At 33.3% G+C, this 18,414-nt stretch overlaps 2 protein-coding genes across 4 annotated transcripts in view; both read left to right on the top strand.

Moving 5' to 3' along the window:
* The window catches only part of LOC111514702 (uncharacterized), a 48,425-nt gene that overhangs the window by 17,950 nt on the left and 12,061 nt on the right, over positions 1-18,414 (top strand). For all 3 annotated transcript variants that reach the window (XM_074185646.1, XM_074185645.1, XM_074185647.1), the window contains one exon: positions 1,245-1,529. In XM_074185646.1, the coding sequence (XP_074041747.1) occupies positions 1,245-1,529 (285 nt within the window). The remainder of the gene's footprint in view (positions 1-1,244; positions 1,530-18,414) is intronic.
* LOC111514700 (uncharacterized protein CG3556) lies at positions 3,337-4,880 on the top strand. Its single transcript, XM_023170949.2, has 3 exons — positions 3,337-3,492; positions 3,940-4,260; positions 4,749-4,880. The coding sequence occupies exons 1-3, from the start codon at positions 3,429-3,431 to the stop codon at positions 4,814-4,816; spliced, it is 453 nt and encodes a 150-aa protein (XP_023026717.2). The 5' UTR covers positions 3,337-3,428; the 3' UTR covers positions 4,817-4,880.

Genomic DNA, 18,414 nt, shown 5'->3' with positions numbered 1-18,414 from the left:
GATGGCTTTCCGGAAGAGCTTCCCAAATTTCTGCTTCCGCAATTGTCTGTTTCGAAGATTGGTCAAACAAATTATGCCAATCACCCGAAACTTAAAATTAAGTACTCATTTGATAACCCAGTATCTTGAGCAGTTGTTCAAAATGTTGTCCGTTCACCTTCAAATATTTCAAAATGCGATATACATGATAAAATATGTAGTTGCTTTTTGTATATCTCACTCTGCTTTTGATTTTAACTTCGTATTCAAGTGGAGTTCGGTATACCCGTTGTTTAAGAGTTCCCCATGAATAAAAATCCATCGATATTCCAGGGGTCCGAATGCCTTTTTCACCGATCTTCAAACATATTTACGAGATCAAAGAGAACAAAATCCAGGCTGGTAGGCCGTAATCGAATAGAACCTATAGTACCAAACGTTTCGTCTGCTAATGCGGCAGAAAACATCGATGGTATGTGCGTTGACTGCGAGGACGACTGACTGGTTTTGCTGAGACAACTTTATGACGAAGATTTCGACAGAAGAATTCAATTCGTGAAATTAGAAATCAAATATTTTACACAATATTTGCTTTGCTGATGAGTCTATATACGTTTTTTCTTAATTGTCATGTTAACAAACAAAATTATCGCTATTGGGGCAATGGAAATCCACATCTATTTTGGGAATGTCATACACAGTATCCAGAGAAAGTGAACGTTTGGGCTTGTATTTTTAAGAATACTATAATTGGATCTTTATTAATCAGAAAAATCTAAATATTGACCACTACTTGAATCTGCTTGAAGAAATAATGGACTAAGTTGAAAAATCAAATTGAAGCGGCCCTTAACATGATTTTGCAAGACGATCTCATTCACTTTCAACACGATGAATCTCAACACACTAATTTATTTCATCCAGAACTTTTTTGTTTTTAACATCCCCAGAATTGATTACAAAAAAAACTGTTTAAAATCTGTTTTCCGTTAACCAGCTCTCGCTGGTTGGAAAAGTAGAATACCAAAAAGCAATTTTTTGCAAAAAATCATCTATTTTGGATTTTATATTGATTTTTGTTCTTTTGTGAAAAAAATCTGTTTTATTTTTGATTAGAAATGTTACGTATAAAAATTGAAAATATAGTTTATGTGTAATTAAGTATCCGTAGATGGAGATACTTTTCCGGATGGACTCCTTTCCGTAACTGAAAAACTTTTCTTCAAAGTGTTTCCATTCACACTTATTGTAAGTTTATATTTCAGAAGCCCGCCAAACTGTTGCCCACAAGAAGATTCTTGTGTCATTTCGAGAGAAACCGAATGCCGCCCCCGAATCAGGGTTCGCACGATATCACCGAAGAAGAAGATTTGCCCTCCATCGAGGTGCCGAAGTTCTTCCCTGGAACAACAGAAATGTTGCTGTAACCAATGTCGCCAGCCATCCTGTCCGCCGCCTTGTGCTTGTGCGTGTCCTAATAATAATAGTAAACCTTGTTATATCTGCTGTCCTTGCCCCCCAAAACCGACATGTGGTTCACCTTTAAAAAGGTAAGCGTTGAATCTTCGTTTAGGTTTATTTTACTATAATGAGAATAAAACATTATTCGTGTCTTCCATCTCATTTTTCAGTAATTGTGTAAGACATTATTTTCCGGAAAGCTTTATGTCTTACAAATGATTTTTTTGTTGAAGAAAAAACTCATTACAAAATTATTTAGTGACTGCAGAATGTAGTTAAAAACGTTTGATATTAACAAAATTTATTCAGTTCTTGTTTTATGTATAGGTACTCATTTGGACTTCACGAAAAGAAAGACAATGCAGTCTTTTTCTTTTTTTCGATTTGAAAATAATTCACTGCATTTTTGACATCGCAATCTTTACCTGATATTTATTTTACGGATTTTTCTTTTGTCATTAGACATGCTGAGGGCATCTTCATGTAAAGAAATATCGAGATGATTCTTCAGTTACTATATTTCCTACTTTTTATACTTATATACAGTATTCTACTCACTTCTCCTTTATCAACCGTCTTCTAGGATATCTCAAAATATATAGTCCATAAGATATTTAGTGTTCTTAAATTTATTCATTTCCATACTCTCCAACAGGTTGACTTTTAAATTTTTCTTCTGTAAATGGAGGAGCTTGAATTTATGGTTGAACTCATATCCTTCTGTGATTGAATGAATATGATATGTGGAATTCATTTTTCCATTCTGGAAATTATTTCCGTGTCCCTTTATGCGGGCTTCAAATGTTCTTCCAATTTGACCTATATAAAACATTGGAGATGATCATTTATACACTCCCGATTTTTCTGAAACTGAGAAAGAGTGTATAAATTATCATTAATATAATCAAAAAATTAATACTTTATATCAATCATTTTGTTACCCCGACCAATGCGTGTGTCAATAAACATTTTTTGAACCCAATGTTTCATTTTATAGACGATTTCAGCTTCCGAACATTAAATGTTATTCCTATAGGTACTGCTTTCTTCGTTGAAAATTGGATAAGATACATCAGATAGGATTTATTTCACATTGTGAAGAATCCTGAAGAGAGGTTGATTGGGTATCAGAATCAATTGTTTCTTGAAAAAACAATTGTTTTCTTTCCGACGTTTCGAATTTAATTAAATTCTCCCTCATGGCTCGAAAAGTACTTTCTTCGTGTTCATGATATTAAGTACTATTTTGAAAACTATTAGATATATTAGATACATATTTAAAAGAAATTAAAAAACATTGCAACAACCAAATCTCCGAGACAACACCAATATGTATCTAATATGTATGATAGTTTGTAAAATAGTAATATTATCAACACGAAGAAACTATTTTCGAGCTCTGAAGAAGAATTAAATCAAATTCGAAACGGGGGCAAGAAAACGATTGTTTTTTAAGAAAAAATGTATCATTGACCGAGTGAAAGCAATGACTCAGTGAGTATTTCTTGAATTGCACGGAACTATTTTTTTAAAATCACCAGCTACAATACTATACAGAATGTGATCCGAGGAATTTTTTGCGATTTACTTATCTAGTCTAAAACGAGTTGAGCAAATTATATTCGCATTCCTTGTATTGTAAATAATATCCGAATGTTTTGTTAAATAATTCGATTTCTTGTGGATTTTAAGAAGATAAAAACAGATGTAAGAATGGTAGCGGTAAAATTCTCAATTTAATGAATAATGGTTGGCAATGGTCTCTATAACCAACATTCTAAGACTCTAAAACTATTGAACGTTTGATTATAGAAATTATAAGACTTGCGAAAAATTGAAGGTATCTAAACTACTTTATTCCACATATGTAAATCTGAAGATAAACCTTGCTCTGTTTATTATTGTGTCGTAAATAATTGAGAGCTGATAAGGTAAAAATATCGTCATCCGACACTCGATTTTCATTTGTGTTCATTTGCTTGTTCAGAATGTATTTGTTAAGTTTGATACTGTTCAATTTGATCATCTTCAGTGCAGGAACGAAGTTTCACGGTAAGTTTTTGTTTTTGACTGCAATTAGTGTGAATAATAATGAAATGTGTAACATTTTGCTCAGTTAGATATACTTCATTATGTCAATATTATTAGTTTGTATGTTAAACTTTCATGTCGAAATTTACAAATGTGTATATATGTTTAGGGCAATGTATCTTATGATTCTGGGAAGTTTATCTGAATCTAACACAAATACTGCTTTCGCAGTTTATCTCCTGATGATGTCATTTCGGTTAGAGAAACGAGCGTCGATAAAAGTGTTGCACTGGTGTAGGGAGCAGTATTTGTGTTATATTCATTATATGTCAAGGTTTCAGTCACACGCGTTATCTTTAATTGAAAATAGTTAGAATTTATTGAGTAAAATTATTTCTAGTGCTCCATTTATTTTCATATCAGTTTCAATACAAATCTATATTTTATTTCATATAAGTATATGTTAAGCAACGTCAAACGAAGGAGATTCCAGATATTCTGATATTACCATATCATACACAGTCTGGGTGGGCCCAGATATCACAGAATCTGCAACAATAAACATAACAGCACCAAAGAGGACACCTTTCTATGAAGTAATGCAATTGGCTATGAAAAAGGATCCATATTTTACTTTTGAAGCCACCGAATCAACATTTGGACATTACATCACCACTATCGCAGGCCATAAAGAAGATAAAGCTAAGAATATATTCTGGTTCATATACAATTTGAAAGAAATGCCCGATCCTAACAGTCCACCTTCTGATGACTTGCTCTCCCCAGTCGGTAAGTGTATTTTCGGTAATTATGTCTGTGACGTATTGCAAGCACTTTGTTGAAACAGATGAATAATGTATAGTTGGAGAGGCAATTGAGGTGGAATCACTAACGAGGTTTGGTTTGTTTAAATGTTTACTATTTTTTTTAAATAGATATTTTTCTCCCTTGATGACAGATTCAAGTGTTTTAATCTGTTAGAGCTGTCATCTTTAATGAAATAGTAATTAAAAATTCCATCACATTTAGTATTCTCTGAATTGAGTTTGTGCAGAAAGGTCCAAAATAAAGTCAATGTGTATTGTTTAAAAATATATTGAATATAATCAATTTCCCGGACAGTTGAATTATTTCATTCTCTTACTTTTCTCTCCGAAGATTAATTTTTTTTCCATATATCTATTAACTTTCTGTTTCAATTCAAACCAAGGTGTAGTTTTGTATACGGTAGTAGTATCATCTGTTGCAAGAAATGAAACTGTTACTTTCTGTTCCAGGTGTTGACGGCTTGATGATTGAGAAGGGCTACCATTACTTGTTCTGGTACCGAATATGGAAGAGTTGAAATAATTGAAACAATCTCAAACATGTGATAGTACTTACTATGAATCAATACAGCTTTTATATTACTGACTTAGTTTGATTTGAAAATCTTTACATCTTCTTTTGTTACTACGAATTATAGATTTAAATTTTGATCTTCATTCGTTGAGTAACAGTGTTCAACTGCTAAGCCTGATGAATTTATTTGAGAGTGCATTGCCGTATTGGAAGATGTACTTTCCAAACTTTCAGAACAGATACCTCTAGAATCTCTAGATATTGCACAGTTCTCTTGACCACTCTTACTTTCTTTTAAAGTCCACATCGTCATGGTCAGTCGGTAGCCAAGCGGTTCGGCATGGGTGCTTTGTTCACTCACTCGAATTGACTGCCGTGTTGGTCGGTGGTTCAAGCCCTAGTCTGAACAATTGATCTTCACTTGCTACCGACAACCCGTGTTAGGAATCACACGTTAAAAAGTAAGACCTCGTTAATCCTTGGCTCGCACAAGTTTCGACTTCTGAAGGTTGTCGTTCGTAGGGGTGCGACAGCTGGTTAACGGAAAAACAGATTTTAAACAGATTTTTAAACAGATCTGTAAATTAACTGATTTTCCCTACGCATTTTTCCACTCATCTTGTATTTACCCCTTTCGAAGTGGACTTTCTTTCAAATGCAGCATTTCTTCTAGTCATAAATAGAAAGACCATAGGAACATAATGCTCCTTCCGTTATGATCTCAAGATCCGGACTTTTTATCAAATCTGTTGAAATATATTTTTCCGGTAACCAGCTGTCGCCTCCTACGAACAACAACCATCAAAAGTAGAAACTTGAGGATTAACGAGGTCTTTTTCTATAAAGTGCGATACCTAGCAAAATGTGAGAAATGTGAAAAGGAGCCTAACGTGAAAAGGAATTAGAGAATTTACAATTTCAGTGGATGTGATAAGAAAAAATCGAAACTTATTCACAAAAAGAAAATATTCACATGATAAAATATGCATTGCTCTCAAACTTCAGAAGTTGTCCTAGGAGTAAAATGATGAATTTCTCTTTGGAATTCGGAATTTCTATGGTATTGTTTGATTATGAATCGACTGAAAGTCGTCAATGGAGAGATCTAGTAGGAAATTGCGGTCTCATAGAATGAATAGGGCAGGAAATCAGAGAAAAAAATTAAAGTAAATCTAAAAATACGAATTTTCCTCAAAGATGCGCTCTCAGTGCATCTGAGCTTTGTAGTCGCCTTCGCAAATGATCTGATGATCTTTAAACCCTAAAACATTCAGCTGACAGCAATTTTAACTCATATTTTTGTTAATATAGTATGTACTTATGATGTACTGTTTGGAACCTTTGGTGTAGTAATGAATATTACTGCAGTTTTTTCCCCAACACCAAATCGTTATTTTTACACCTCGACACGTGTTTCGATCACCAAGTGATCATCTTCAAGAGGAAGATATATATTTTATCTTCAAGAGGAAGATAAAATAGATATCTTCCTCTTGAAGATGATCACTTGGTGATCGAAACACTTGTCGAGGTGTAAAAATAACGATTTGGTGTTGGGGAAAAAACTCCAGTAATAATATACTATGTTTCAATTTCAATTAGTATTATACTGATGTAACTTGAATAATGTGATTTCATGTACCATAATAAAACACTGCTTGAACTTAAAATATGGGGATTTTCATCGTTAATGAAAGTGAAAATCGCCGACAGCTGAATGTTTGTGAGTTTGAAGATTGTTAGCACTTGCGGAATGTTGATGATGATAACTGATATTCTTACTTTAGATAAACATGCGACTGACGATTCACTTTAATATTTTTAAATTATGAAAATTCAGCTTCAAGAATTTCAGAGCTTAATACACGTCACTGAAGTATAATTGTCAATCTTCCATACAATCTTATTATAATTCTTTAGCATGATCTGAAAAAGCATCTCATGAATTTTAGTACGGTTTGACCCTTAGATCCACCGCTGATGCTGTGACTGATGCCCATTTTTATGATCAATGCTAAGAAAAGCAAATTGATTCTATTTGGAATTTCCAGAAAAAATGCGTCTCTTTAAGTTAGCCTTAAAAATACTTTCATTTCATTAATCTGTTAAGGCAGAGACATCCTTGGTAGAAAATTTCAACAATTAATTTGTTAATAGTATTAACCAGGTATTCAAAGTGATAAAGTGTGGTATAATCGTGATTTTAATCTTTATTTGCCTTCAATTAAATTCAAAATGGTCTCCTTAGGAGAATTACGTGATATTGTTTCTTCATTAGATAATAAACCTATTAAATCCTAAATGCCAAAATTCTGAAACAAATTTTCGAAACTTTTGGACATGACATATTGAATCTTATCAACACTTCGCTTCAGACTGGAAAGATTCCAGATCTGCTAAAAATTAGTACCATTATTCCAGTTCCAAACGTAAATAAAACTAACTTGACGCCCATTGAGAAAGTACTAGAGTATGCCGTTTACAATCAATTACTAAACTTTGTGAATAAAAATGAGAATATGTTTGATAACAGGTTTTCGGAAAAAGTACTCTTGTGAATCGGTACTGCAGAGGTCACTAAACTATTTGATGAAAAAATTAGATAACAAGAATGTATTAGCGGTATTTTTAGATTTGTAGAGAGCTTTTAAAAATATTGACAAAAATATAATTCTCAGCAAATTGAAAATTACAGAATTGAGGGCTATGTGCATGAATGGTTTTCGAACTATTTCGAAGGCAGAAAACAAGGAGTACCCCAGGAAAGTGTTTTAGGCCCCTTATAATTCATTATATATTTGAATGATATCAATATATATGTTGATTGTGAATTTATCTACTTATTTTCAGACGATACTCTAATAGCTTGTAGTGATATAAGTCTAGACGCTGTTGTACAGAAAATGAATGTGATATTGCAAAAAGTTGACAATTAAGAAATTGAAACTGAATGTGAGTAAAACTACTGCCATGATCCTCACTTCAAAATACAAATATAAAAAAATTTATATAAACTAGATGAATATTACCGTTAATGAAAAAAAGTTGAAAGTGAATAATACTGTAAAATGCCTAGGGTTCCAACTGGACTGCAATCTCACATATAATAAATATTTTGAATACATACATAAGAAAATTAAAAAAAAAACATATTTTTACTTCACAATTTGAAGACATCTGTCATTAAACATACAAAGATATTAGTTTTTTATCGACCTTTTTTGGGTATTTGTTACCTTCCACAATCTGAAAAATATAAAAATTATAATAATGGAGAACTTTATACAAGTGTAGAAGGGCAAACTTTTTAGTTCACCCCGATAAGTTACTGCGTAAAAATCAAAGTATTTTTCACAAAGAAAAATCTTCTATTTATCAGTAATCTGTCGTACCTAACAATTTTGCATATCAAAAAAATTGTTAAGAAATAATACTTATCTTTTACGTTTCGGGGGCCAAAATCTGCCTTCGTCTTCAGAAATGCATAAAAAATTCGAATATATTCGCAGTTATTCCTTTTTTGATAGTTTATTTCTTTACTTCTTCGACAGATGTCAATAGAGAATTAAGAAGTATATTGAGAGGAAACCGATATACCCCCATAATTACCATTTTATCAACCTTAAATTCGTGCATGGAATTGTTAATGATTTAACTGTTCTGTTGAATCTGTTTTAAAATATGTTTTTCCGTTAACCAACTGTCGCACCCCTACGAACGACAACCCTCAGAAGTCGAAACTTGTGCGAGCTAAGGAATAACGAGGTCTTACCTTTTAACGTGTGATTCCTAACAAGGAAAATATCTTGAAAAATCTATTTTTTTTTAATATGATATTCACCAATATTACACTAGACATAATCTTGACATACAAATACCTAGAACTAATACCAAAAACAGTATGAACTCAGTATATGTCGAAGGTTTTGATACGTACAAAATGCCTCGTTCAATTAAATCAACATCAACCTTAAAATGTTTGGAACTGAACTACTGCAACAAATTTCTAATAAATGTAACTGAATTTATTACAAATAAGATGAAGTCATGATTTTGTAATATTAATTGATAATTTCTTACTTATAATTTCATTATTGTATATTAGGAATGTATCGTATTTACCAAATAAATGTTAATAATCTATTTTTTCTGTTAAGAAGTCAAAACTTATGCGAGCTGAGAATTAATGATGTTTTACCTTTAACGTTGATTGTTGAATGCTTTCGACAGGTGTTATATGACAGAAACATGCAGATTTGCTTTTCATTATTAAACAATAACTGTAACAATTCTATTATTTTTCATATTTCTGTTTGCTCTATGTATTACTATATAATGGATAAAATCCCTTTTATTTATTTTTCCCTTGTGGTTCAAATTTGCATCCATTATGTATTCTAATTTAGTGATGAACAGTAATGACTTCGATATGTAGAATATAGGTCCAAATTCAAGAATAATGAGTTGAATACGCAAATAAATATATGTGGCATGTAGCATTTGATGAGAAATAATCTCATCAAATTATAACAAGTACCAAGTATAATAGTATTTTTTCAGATTCAACTCAATTCAATTCATTTCATTGTCCCAAGAAACATTAAATATTTATAATTAGGGACTATAACTAACTAAAAACATCATAGAATGGTAGTGAGAGAGAGAGAGAATATATTTTATTAATAACACAACAGATAACACAAATAAACAATGAAATGCAGTCAGAAATGAAATCGATTTCAGAAAAAAATCAGTAATAGAACAAAATGAAATACACTATTAAATTCGACTAACTAGAATTTTTTCATTTCATATTTGAATTTCGTAATGGAATGGTGCTTATTTATTTTCCGTGAAATTGAATTATATATATATATATATATATATATATATATATATATATATATATATATATATATATATATAATGATTCCATCATGATATATCGACCTTTCGTCAAAATTTGATTGTGTTTTAGTTTTTGACATTAATTTTTCTTTGAAAGTTGATTTCACCAGACACACTTCGATATTTCAAGAATTTTCTATGAACTAGTTGTAATTTTGTCGCTTATTTATGAAATCAAAATCTAATATTCACTGTTAAACTCTGTTGAATCAGTTCGTCAGAATATAATCATAATGTACAATAGCATAAAGTCAGTACTTAAATAGATACCGATTACTTCAACATATGACGCTATTAACTTGTTTTAAAGGTATAGAGAAACAGTTAATTCATTAAAAAGCAATTAGACCCTGGAATTTTGTGAAGAGCTTTTTAACAGTTGTGGCACATGAGAATTGTTTCTGTTTCTTGTTTGATGTGGGTGAATCTGAAAGTTATAGATTATTTTATTAAAAAGATATGAAGGTGCTAGACCCATTTCGATTTTATAAATAAACACTAATTTCAAAAATAGAGAGTATTTAGAAACATACATCCAGTTCAGCGCTGCTAGCATATGTTGAATAGATTCACGTCGATTACAAGATAATAGTATTCGCATTCCTCTATTTTGTAGCTTTTGTAGTCTATATATCTCATTTTGTTTTAGTAAATACAATATAGTTCCACAATAGTTAAAATGGGGGAGTATTAAAACATTAAATAGTGGTTTTATTACCCATCTGTTCAAATGTTGTGATACTCGGTAAAGATAGTTCAGTTTCAATGCAATAGTTTTAATTATATAGTTTAAACAGCTTGTTGTCTATTATGACTCCTAAGTATTTTACTTTTCTTCAATTGCGATTTCTTCGTTACATACATTTATTTTCATATTAGAACTCCTGAATTGGCAATAATCACTGCCATTTCCGATGAGCATGAACTTACTTTTCTTTGTATTGATTCTAAGAAGATTCTTTATGCACCATCTGTGTACTTGTACAAGGGTGGAGAAGACAGCTTTCACAACTTGATTGAGATCGGGCGGAGAAAAATATATAATAGCATCATCAGAAAACAAATGAAATGAACAACTTCCAGAAGCCTGTACAATGTCATCAGTATACAGCAGAAACAATAATGGTCCTAACACACTGCCTTGTGGAATACCATGAGTACTATCAACTACATCATATGTTATGTTATTCAGTTTCAATTTTTGTCTTCTATTATCCAAATTACTAGTTATCCACAACAATGCATCTCCCACAACAAAAAAATCTCTCAATTTGTTGACCAACCTTCTACTATCTACAGTTTCAAAAGCTCTTTGCAAGTCCTATCATTTCCTTCCTATCTCTGAGCTAAATCCAATCATCTAAAACATAATGAATAGCTGTTTCACAGCTATGTTTTCCACGAAAGCCTGATTGTACAATACTTATTAATTGGTTACTTTCTAGGTGATGAATCAGTTGTTCATACCCTACGTTTTCTGAAAGTTTCTCAAATAAACTGAGTACATTGATTTTCAAGATGTATAGCAATTTTCAAGATTGTATAGCGAAACACGTGTCGCGATTTTGTAAACTTTCAAGTGGAAAACTCACATTGAAGTGTATTTTTTGAAAACGTTAAATACTCAAACTTGCCTGAATTCTCCTACCTCTGAATTCCTACCTGAATTCTCCTAGCTTCAAGGGAAAGAAGCTCAATAATTATATTATTGCAAATAACGTTTTAAATTACGTTATTCTAGCTAAAAAACAAGAAAATAATTTGAAATTTGTCCCTATCAGTGAATTTTTTTTAGAACAGATTCAAAACAAGAACATTATAGTTCGATTATATATCAAAAAAGTGATTTCTTAAGTAAACAATACTCTGGGAGTTATAATAATAGTGAATATTCTAGCTCACATACAAAATCATTTACTCTAGTTCTACTGAATATTCAGTCTCTTAGACATAAGTGTGATGAACTTTATGTATTTTTGAATAGTCTCAATTTTCCCAATATGATATTATTAACTGAACATTGGTGTAACGTTAACGAACCTATATATATAACTGACTACTTAGTAATATGCAAAAACTCCAGAACAGGCTCCAACCACGGAGGTACAGTTATTCTGGTTAATAACAATGTGATTAATGATTATTCCTTCATTCAAATTGAAAAACTCAAAGACCTTCTGAAGGATAAAACCTTTGAATTCACAATTTGCTTCAGCAAAAAATATATCTTATATGTTGTATGTCTCTATAGATCACCCTCCTCAGATGTTCATATATTTTTTAGAAAACTAGAGCTACTCCAGGCTGACTTGACCAGTAATTGTGTGGTCATAATAACAGGTGATTTTAATATAAATTACAATGACTGCGAATCTCTAGCTAGGGATTCACTAAAACATTTACTTTTATCATTTGACTTGAGTATGCACGTTAATGCGGATACTCGTATTTCTCGATTCTCTGCATCTCGTATTGACTATGTATGTAGAAATCTAGAAGAACAGATAGAGTCGTGCACAGATATCCCATCCGGGTTATCGGATCATGAAGCCGTAATATGTTCTGTTCTTCTAGAGTCGCCAAAGAAACATACCATATGTAAACATGGTAGACTGTATAGTAGCTCAAACTATGATGGGTTCTATCATAATTGTATCGGAATTGACTGGGAGAGCACTCTGACTAAAGATAATCCTTTCTTATCATTTCACAGCATGTTATTGGACGTGTATGATGAGTCTTTTCCTATACAGAAAATCAAATCGAAGCGTAAAAAGCCGTGGGTGACGAAAGGACTGAAAAATTCCTCAAAAAACTTACGCTCACTGCATTACATTAGGAAATTTACGAATGACCAATTTATCTGTATGTACCTCACGAGGTACCGTAAAATTTATAAATCAACTATCAGGTTAGCAAAGAAAATGTATTACAGAAATAGAATTGGAGAATCAACTAACAAAATTGAAGAGACTTGGTCCATAATAAATGACCTCAGAGGAAAATCAAAGAAAACAAAGGTTGATATCCCATTAAATCGTAACCAAATAAATGAATTCTACTGCACCATTGCTCAAAAGCTAAGCAGCACTATTCGCGTGACATATGATCCTTTATTCAATCTAGAAAATATTAATATCGATGATAGCCTCATTTTGTATAACACAGATATTCATGAATTAATTGAAAAATTGAACGACATCAGAAATAAAAATACCGCTGGGTATGATGAGATTTCTGTAAAATTACTTTTGAATCTACCAGGCAATGCATTGGAAACTTTAGTTAATCTCATTAATGCCTCCTTCGAAACTGGCTCAATCCCTACTTCTTTTAAGACTTCAGTTGTTATTCCTCTACATAAAGGTGGTGATTTGCATAATCCCTCCAATCTGCGGCCCATTTCTCTAATTCCAACCTTAGCGAAAATTATTGAAAAATTAGTGAATAAACGATTGAATGATTTTTTAAATTTGCATGATATCATGAGTAATAACCAATTTGGGTTCCAGACGGAGAAAGATACAAGTGACGCAATATTATCTTTCCTTCATAAACTTTATTCAGAAATAAATGCTGGTGAAGTAGCTACCGCAATTTTCTGTGACCTTTCGAAGGCTTTTGATTGCGTTGATCATGAATTATTACTCGAAAAACTCCACCGGTATGGCTGCAAAGGGGTGACGCACAATTGGTTTGAATCGTACCTCTCAGGTCGAAGTCAAATGGTAAGAATATCAGAACTCTCAGAAAGCAGGGCGATCACATTTGGTGTGCCATAGGGTTCTGTGTTGGGTCCAATTATGTTTTTGTTGTATATTAATGATTTGACTATGATAGATACTCCAGATGCTCTCTAGTAGAGCAATAAGTATTAATGTAGAAGACATCACAGTGAAAGGACTGGTCATGAGGGGATGTCCACAGGGAGGGGTCTTATCAACCCTTCTCTGGAACATAGTTCTGGATACCCTAATTAATCACCTTAACAAAAATAGATTCTACACAATTGCACACGCAGATGACATAGTTATCTTGCAGACCGGCAAATTTGTAAACACACTGTGCGATAGAGCGCAGGATGGGCTCAAATTGATAGAAATATGGTGTGAGGAACACTCACTGTCGATCATTTCTACGAAAGCAAACTAAACTTCTCTGAAGAGGTGAAATACCTTGGTACTATCCTCGACAAAAAGCTAACATGGATCTCTCATCTACAGAGTAGAGCAAAAAGAGCATACGTGGCTTATGAGCAATGTCGGTCCCACTGTCCTCCGGAGGACAGTGGGACGCGTATGGGGTATTTCACCCCGTGTGGTCACCTGGATCTACACTGCAATAATAAGACTTATGTTAACGTATGGAGCCATTGCATGGGGACCGAAAGTTCTACAAGCAACAGTCATCCAAAAATTATCAAATACAGCGACTGGCTTGTTTGAACATCACAGGAGCCATGAGAACAACACCAACCGCGGCAATGGAATTAATCACGGGTCTGACCCCTCTGGATCTGTACGTTGAGGAGGTTGCGTTAATGGCCATGGTACGATTGCGCACGGCTGGTGTAAACCTCGAAGTAGAAATGGAGCAATTGAGACTGGGCCTATGGCGGGAAGCGCTTGATTCGCAACCTCTGCTGCAGGCAACAAGTGATGCAATTGAACCCAGGTTTGTGTTTAATAAGCCCTACAAAATACAAATTAAGCAGAACACAGAGTCAGATGCTACAAATGCAATACGGATTTATATAGACGGTTCAAAAACCAAAGAAGGCTCAGGATGTGGAGTGTACTCCAGATCACTTAGCCTAAGGATTAAGTGGGGAATGGGAAGAAATACCAGCGTGGTCCAAACAGAACTGGCTGGTATCTCAATAGTCACAAAAGAAATAACCAAGAAAGGAATTTCTGGCAAAAACATAACAATCTGCACTGATAGCAGACAAGCACTATTAGCCTTGAACAGACAGCGTGTTACCTCAGGGCTAGTACTAGAGTGCCACCAAGATTTAGCCAAAGCCTCGGTAGATAATAACAGGACAGGAGTAAAGGTAATCGCATTGCCGACTCTTTAGCCAAGGAAGCGGCTGGACTAAGAATTTTAGGACCCAGTGGCACCCACGGCCTGATGACTTCGACAATTGCGGAACTAGTCAAATGTTACACCCATGCTCAATCCTTAAAGAGATGGGATGGAATTAAAGGATGTAATCTGGATGGGAAGCTGTAATCTGGATGGGAAGCTGGCGCCCAAGAAATATCTGGCGATGACCAGGAAAAATCTACGCCTTACAGTAGGTTTTCTGACTGGCCACTGTCAACTAAGGAAACACCTCCATAATATGGGGCTAGTGGACACACCTCTATGCAAGATGTGTGAACAGGAAGATGAGACTGTCAGGCATGTCCTGTGCGAGTGCCCGGAGTTATCGTCAATAAGAGAGTGTGTGTTCGGCGAGTCTTGGTCTACACCTGCCGATATAAAGGAGATGTCTCCCAGCGACCTGTTCACCTTCCTGGAAAAGACAGGATGGACGATGACCTAGGAGAACAACTCCTCGGGAGGATGTACAATGGGTCACATGTGGCCTAAGTGCGTGGGCTTACACTTACCTTCCCTACTCTACAGATACAGATGATAGATATATCTGGCAGCTTTACTCTATTCGCGGATGACACAACAATATTGTGGAAGAAAAAAAACCCAGAAGAGCTACATAAAAATATATCATCTGATTTAGAAAAGGTGAAAAATTGGTATGATGCTAATTTATTATCCTTGAATAACATTTGAATATCTGCTGAATGAACTGTCAATATAATGATATCTTGGAAAACAAATTGAACACAAAATTTCTTGGTGGCTATATTGATAATAGGCTCAAATTTGATGAACACGTCAGGCAACTCAAGAGTAAAATCTCCTCCGGATGTTATGCAGTGAGGGTGGTTTCTAACGAGCTGTGTTTTCACACAGCAAAAACGGTTTACTACGCTTTAATTGAATCCCAAATAAGATATGGAATACCATTTTGGGGAACATGCAGTGCAACCCTTCTCTCATCTGTGTTGATATTACAGAAAAGGGCAGTAAGATGTCTGTAAAGTCAAACCTAGGGAATCATGTAGAAATTATTTTGCGGCCAATAAGATTTTAACCGTCGTTGCACTGTTCATTCTTGAAACTGTATGTTTGGTGCACAAACATGAAACGGAGTTTGACTTTGTCTCTTCTCCTTATGCTACTCGTAATAGCATATTTAATATTAGACTTCCTATACCTAACTCAACATTAATCAAGGATTTCATTTTTTATAATGGTGTAAAATTATTCAATCACTTACCAGTAGATATAAGGTCTCCAAATCTGACCAACGTACAATTCAAGAAAGCAGTTAGAAATTTGCTAGCTGATAGAGCCTATTATAGCTTGCAAGAGTATTTTAATGAATCATTTTAAAAGTGTATTCCATTTTATATTTATTTTTTTCTACACCCGTACTCTAACAATACACTTATATGACCATAATCCGTTTCATAATGATATCCATTATGATACAGATTTTTCATAACGATACAGATTATCAACCAATAGAAACCCATAATTTTTCAATCAAGAATCCTGTTCTAGATTCTAACCAAAGTAACTAATTGCTTCATTTGTCAAAATCAGTTTTCATATTACCTACCTATATTATCGAAATGTCTGAAAACAGCGATATAGAAGGAATACCATCGACTCCAATATTTTTAAAAGATCAGATTAATTACAGTTGTTATATTCAATATAAATATAATTAGAATCTTTATAGTTTTCATATATCCATGATAATACCATTAGGTTTGTGTTTTTTTAAAAAAATATGAGTTAATTGCTGTAAATGTGTTCAATACAAATATAATATTTATAGTTTTTCATTATTTATCGGGTTTAGAAAAAATAGCGTATGCAACTCTCATGTAATGGTTATTAATACACTCGCATATACCATACAAAACTCGCCTTCGGCTCGTTTCGTATCCCGGTTAATGCTCGTGTCTTAATAACCATCATTACATGATCGTTGCATAATATACTATTGTTGTATTTGTACCTGTTTTATTCAAACCCTTATTAATTGCCAGTTTTTATCTATACACCATTAGTTATGCTTATACAGGGTGTTTCAGAATTCGACGGACAAACTTATACCACGTCATTCCTCTTGCAAAATGATGAAAAATGAGGTAGGACATGTGTGTCCGGAAATGAGCCGTTTCAGAAATACAGGGCGTTGAAGTTGCAAAATAAAAAGACCCTTTTCGTCGTAGCTCCCGGACTAAAAGGAATAAATTAATGAAACTCAGCAAATCGATTACGAGCTAGAATGTGCTTCCTCCAGTGGTATGTTTGCTTCAGTATCAGTAGCCAGTGGCGTTCCAGCGGGGTAATAGCTTATATTTCCCCCCTTATTTTTTACGCCACTGACTTTATATCCACAACCGTCTTTTTTTTTAATTCCTTGATCAATTTTACGTAAAAACCAAATAAACATTCACTATGAAAAAACCAGTAGTTTTCGAGAAAAATTGAGTTGAACTGATACGTGCATTTTTATATGGGAATAATCGATTAAAATAATCGAAATTCCAAAACCAAAATTATTTGAACTCTTTTATGATTTTACCATTAATTTAGCGCTTGCAAGTGATGGTAATTATTGTGGGTTTTCTATCATCGTACCAATTTTTGTTATGTTTAGCATATTGTAATGACAAATCATAACTCTTGAGGCTAATTTTCGTGCTTGTCAATAGATTTCATTGTTGAAATGTTTTCATTGTTCTCAGATCTTCGAGTGACTTTGTGATCTGAAAAAAAGTGACCCCAAATAAAATTTGCGATCATTCGGAATCTCGACTGAGTTAGGCTCCAATAATCCTAAAATAACACCATTATTCTGGATTTTGGGAAAATTAATTTTTGTTCACAATTATCCTGTCTTTCCCATTCGTGAAATCACACTTCTCTTTGTAGAATCGTAAATATCTTGAAGAATATTCATTAATAAGAAAATGAAAAACATTCTCAAAGTATACAGTGTTTTCAAATTTTCACAGATGAAGCCGAAAAACAAAATTTTACCAGTAGACTCTAATTATACGCCTGAAAAAAAGAAATGTATTTGGAAGAAGTCAATTTATTTGAATAACCATCTGATAAGATTTTCGCTAACTCTAGTCAGTAAATGAAGTTTTTTAAATAAATGAAGAAATGGAAGTTGTCTATTTACAGCTAATTACATAACTCTTAGTTGGATGTCGGTACTCATAATTCATCTTTGAGTAGAAATATCATGTTCAAAATATACCTTCTCGACACATATTTTAGATAATGTGATAAGAAACAATACTGTTGAAATTCTAGAACAGTAAGTCATAAACACGAATTTCTTTTTGAAATTTACATTGAAAATTCAAATGTGCTTTTGAATAATAATGAGAACATCTGATGAATAATCAATAGGGTAATTGTTCGAAATTTTTTCCGTCAACACTTATACACGATCTGCAACGGCGCAACATAGAAAATCGCACTTTTTCAAATGATTCTAAATTTTCGGCAATCGTTATCGATGCAGCTTGAATGCGGGCGACTAATTCTTCTTGGCTTTTTGGTTCTGTTTCATAAACCAGTGACTTCATATGA

The sequence above is a fragment of the Leptinotarsa decemlineata genome, unplaced genomic scaffold (genome assembly GCF_025532065.1).
Source record: "Leptinotarsa decemlineata unplaced genomic scaffold, Ldec_3_MD MMD2_tig00078346_RagTag_RagTag, whole genome shotgun sequence".
NCBI classification, from domain to species: Eukaryota; Metazoa; Arthropoda; class Insecta; order Coleoptera; family Chrysomelidae; genus Leptinotarsa; species Leptinotarsa decemlineata.
Note: the sequence above shows the minus strand (reverse complement) of the source record. Positions and strands in the feature narration are given on the sequence as shown.

Excerpts from the sequence above, each read along its gene's own strand:
- LOC111514700 (XM_023170949.2), top strand. The coding sequence starts at position 3,429 with ATGTATTTGTTAAGTTTGATACTGTTCAATTTGATCATCTTCAGTGCA. Across the intron at positions 3,493-3,939 it reads TGCAGGAACGAAGTTTCACG|CAACGTCAAACGAAGGAGAT; the intron begins GTAAGTTTTTGT and ends GTATATGTTAAG. Across the intron at positions 4,261-4,748 it reads TGACTTGCTCTCCCCAGTCG|GTGTTGACGGCTTGATGATT; the intron begins GTAAGTGTATTT and ends TTTCTGTTCCAG.